Raw genomic sequence first — 4378 nt, forward strand, 5'->3', positions numbered from 1 at the left:
CCCCCTCCCTCTCTCTCTCCCCCCTCCCTCTCTCTCCCCTCCCTCTCTCTCTCTCCCCCCCCCTCTCCCCTCCCTCTCTCTCCCCCTCCCTCTCTCCCCTCTCTCTCCCCTCCTCCTCTCTCTCTCTCTCTCTCTCTCTCTCTCTCTGCTCTCTCTCATCTCTCTCTCTCTCTCTCTCTCACTCTCTCTCTCTCTCTCTCTCTCTCTCTCTCTCCCCCTACCTCTCTCTCAACCCCCCTCCCTGTCTCTCCCCCCTCCCTCTCTCTCTCCTCCCTCCCACTCTCTCCCCCCTCCCTCCCTCCCTCTCTCTCCCACTCCCTCTCTCTCTCTACCCCTCCCTCTCTCTCAACCCCCCTCCTCTCTCTCACCCCTCTCTCTCTCTCTCTCTCTCCCCCTCCCTCTCTCTCAACCCCCTCCCTCTCTCTCCCTCTCTCTCTCTCAACCACCCCTCCCTCTCTCTCCCTCTCGCCCTACCCCCCCTCTCTCGCTCAACCCCCCCTCCTTTACCCCCCTCACCCCCACCCTCTTTCTTTCTCTGTCAGTCTTGTTCCTTGAATTACAGATAATGAGCTCCTTCTCTCTCTCTCTATTGTCTCTCTCTCTATTGTCTCTCTCTCTATTCTCTCTCTCTCTCTCTCTCTCTCTCTCTATTGTCTCTCTCTCTCTCTCTCTGAAGCAATCTTCTCTTCTCTCTGAGTGGTCGTATCCTCATGGTGGAACACTGTGTCTCTCCCAGGTGATGGTCCAGAGTGGTCGTATCCCCATGGTGTAACAGTGTGTGTAACAGTGTGTCTCTCCCAGGTGATGGTCCAGAGTGGTCGTATCCCCATGGTGTAACAGTGTGTGTAACAGTGTGTCTCTCCCAGGTGATGGTCCAGAGTGGTCGTATCCCCATGGTCTATCTGGAGTGTGTGTCTTGTAAGGCCCGGTCCATCTTCGAGGTCAGTCAGAACTCCTATGTCTACCTGGCTGGAACCTGCACCAACTGTCACCCCTTCCACCGCGGGGTAAGACCTGTGTGTCACCTCTGACCCTGTGCCTTTGTATTACTCAGCCACTCTGAGTCTATCAGTGTTCCCCTGTCTCAGTAAGATGAGGTCATTGTTTCCCTGTCTCAGTAAGATGAGGTCAGTGTTCCCCTGTCTCAGTAAGATGAGGTCATTGTTCCCCTGTCTCAGTAAGATGAGGTCAGTGTCCCCCTGTCTCAGTAAGAGTAGCGTCTTCGTAACTAGACCCTGGTCCTGGACTGCAGCAGACATGAACTCTCTCTCCTCTCTCCCCCCTCTCCCTCTCCTCCCCCGTAGCGTTGGACGGCGGTCACCCTTCGTAACGAGACCTTGGTCCTGGACTCCAGCAGCACAACAACCGGATGTGACGGTATGAACCTGGTTCTCCGCCAGGGCATCCTGCGAGACGGAGACTCCTACGTCTTCACCCTCCACGTAACCGATGGCAACATGGACCGCGAGGGCGTGGCGTCCATCACGCTACAGCCCAACATGCCCCCGGCAGGCGGGGAATGTGACCTCCGAACGGGGGGAGGAGGAGAGGGGGGACCGATCAGAACACTGGTGGACAGGGTGCACTTCAACTGTTCAGGTAGACACACTCTATTCTACTCTACTCTATTCTACTCTACTCTACTATATTCTACTCTATTCTACTCTACTATATTCTACTCTATTCTACTCTACTATATTCTACTCTATTCTACTCTACTCTATTCTACTCTACTCTATTCTACTCTACTCTACTCTACTATATTCTACTCTATTCTACTCTACTATATTCTACTCTACTCTACTATATTCTACTCTATTCTACTCTATTCTACTATATTCTACTCTACTCTATTCTACTCTACTATATTATACTCTATTCTACTCTACTCGATTCTACTCTACTATATTATACTCTATTCTACTCTACTCTATTCTACTATGTTATACTCTATTCTACTCTACTATATTCTACTCTATTCTACTCTACTATATTCTACTCTACTATATTCTACTATATTCTACTCTGTTCTACTCTACTATATTCTACTCTACTATATTCTACTCTATTCTACTCTACTATATTCTACTCTACTATATTCTACTCTATTCTGCTCTACTATATTCTACTCTATTCTACTCTACTATATTCTACTCTATTCTACTCTACTATATTCTACTCTACTCTACTATATTCTACTCTATTCTACTCTACTATATTCTACTCTGCTATATTCTATTCTACTCTACTATATTCTACTCTTTTCCACTCTACTATATTCTACTCTATTCTACTCTACTATATTCTACTCTATTCTACTCTACTCTATTCTACTCTATTCTACTCTACTATATTTTACTCTACTATATTCTACTATATTATACTCTACTATATTCTACTCTACTATATTCTACTCTACTCTACTATATTCTACTCTACTATATTCTACTATATTCTACTCTACTATATTCTACTCTATTCTACTCTACTCTATTCTACTCTACTCTATTCTACTCTATTCTACTCTACTATATTCTACTCTACTATATTCTACTATATTCTACTCTACTATATTCTACTCTACTATATTCTACTATATTCTACTCTACTATATTCTACTATAATCTAATCTATTCCACTCTATTCTCCTATACTCTGTACTCTACTCTATTCTACTCTGTTATATTCTACTCTATTCTACTCTACTATATTCTACTCTACTATATTCTACTATAATCTACTATATTCTACTCTATTCTCCTATACTCTGTACTCTACTCTATTCTACTATACTCTACTAAATTCTACTCTATTGTACTATACTATAATCGACTAAATTATACTCTATTGTACTCTACTATATTCTACTATAATCTACTTTGTTATACTATACTCTACTCTATTCTCCTATACTATGTACTCTACTTTATTCTACTCTACTCTATTCTCCTATACTCTGTACTCTACTCTGTAATCTACTCTATTCTACTATACTCTACTATGCTCTATTCTACTCTATTCTACTCTATTCTACTCTACTCTACTCTATTCTACTATACTCTACTATATTCTACTCTGATATATTCTACTATAATCTACTCTATTCTACTCTACTCTATTCTCATATACTCTGTACTCTACTCTATTATACTATACTCTATTCCACTATACTCTACTCTCCTATACTCTACTATATTCTACTATACTCTATTCTATTATACTCGACTCTATTCAACTATACTTTATTCTCCAATACTCTATTCTACTATACTTTATTATACTATACTCTATTCTACTCTATTCTACTATACTATACTCTACTATATTATATTATACTATGCTCTATTATACTATACTCTATTCTACTCTATTCTACTATACTCTACTATATTATATTATACTATGCTCTATTTTACTATACTCTATTCTACTCTATTCTACTCTACTCTACTGTTTTCTACTGTACTCTATTCTGTTATATTCTACTCTACTCTACTCTTTTCTACTGTGCTCTACTCTACTATACTCTACTCGACATCTTTCTCTCCTCCCTCCTCTCTTGTCTCTCCTCCCGAGGTCTTGAGTGTGCCAGACACTGTGACTCAGTGAAATGCTCTCCTCTCCCTCCTCTAGGTTACAGTGACCTGGGCGTATCAGAGACGCCTCTCCTGTATAGCCTGTTGGTGACTCGCTGCAGTGACATGCACTGTGAGGAGTTCTGTGTGTATAAAGGGACCAGTCCAGAGCACTCTGCCTTCCTGCCCCCTGGGTTCAGATCAGGTCGATACAGGGTGTCAGCATCCATTACTGTAGAAGACCACCAGGGGGCAGCTATCACCGCTCTCAACAAGTAAGGGCCATTAAGACGCATTGGGCACACACTGTGAAGATGAATTTATGCATGTGTGTGGGTTCTTATCATGTGTGTTTGTCTGTGTGTGTGTGTGTGTGTGTGTGTGTGTGTGTGTGTGTGTGTGTGTGTGTGTGTGTGTGTGTGTGTGTGTGTGTGTGTGTGTGTGTGTGTGTGTGTGTGTGTGTGTGTGTGTGTTATCTCACAATGTGTGTGTGTGTGTTTTGTTATTGTGTGTGTCCCTAGCTCTGTGGAGGTGGTTCTTCCAGACAGTCCTCCAGGCTACAGCAGCCTGCCCCACTGGCTCAGTGAGCTGACCTCCACCACACTCAGACAGCTACTGAAACAGGGAGACTCACAGAGGGTCAGAGAGCTGTCCCTGGCCCTGATCACTGTTCTCAATGAGGTAAGATACACTCCCATCCATCCATCCATCCATCTATCCATCTATCTATCTATCCCTCCATCCATGTCTATCTCTCTCCCCCTATATGTCTGTTTATCTCTCTCTCCCTATATGTCTGTTTT

At 43.1% G+C, this 4378-nt stretch overlaps 1 protein-coding gene across 1 annotated transcript in view; it reads left to right on the forward strand.

Moving 5' to 3' along the window:
• Positions 1 to 4378, forward strand: part of pkd1a (polycystic kidney disease 1a) — a 175601-nt gene that overhangs the window by 105429 nt on the left and 65794 nt on the right. The window contains exons 26-29 of the mRNA XM_055907434.1: positions 867 to 1007; positions 1305 to 1599; positions 3634 to 3850; positions 4097 to 4256. Of these exons, the coding sequence (XP_055763409.1) occupies positions 867 to 1007; positions 1305 to 1599; positions 3634 to 3850; positions 4097 to 4256 (813 nt within the window). The remainder of the gene's footprint in view (positions 1 to 866; positions 1008 to 1304; positions 1600 to 3633; positions 3851 to 4096; positions 4257 to 4378) is intronic.

The sequence above is a fragment of the Salvelinus fontinalis genome, chromosome 40 (genome assembly GCF_029448725.1).
Source record: "Salvelinus fontinalis isolate EN_2023a chromosome 40, ASM2944872v1, whole genome shotgun sequence".
NCBI classification, from domain to species: domain Eukaryota; kingdom Metazoa; phylum Chordata; class Actinopteri; order Salmoniformes; family Salmonidae; genus Salvelinus; species Salvelinus fontinalis.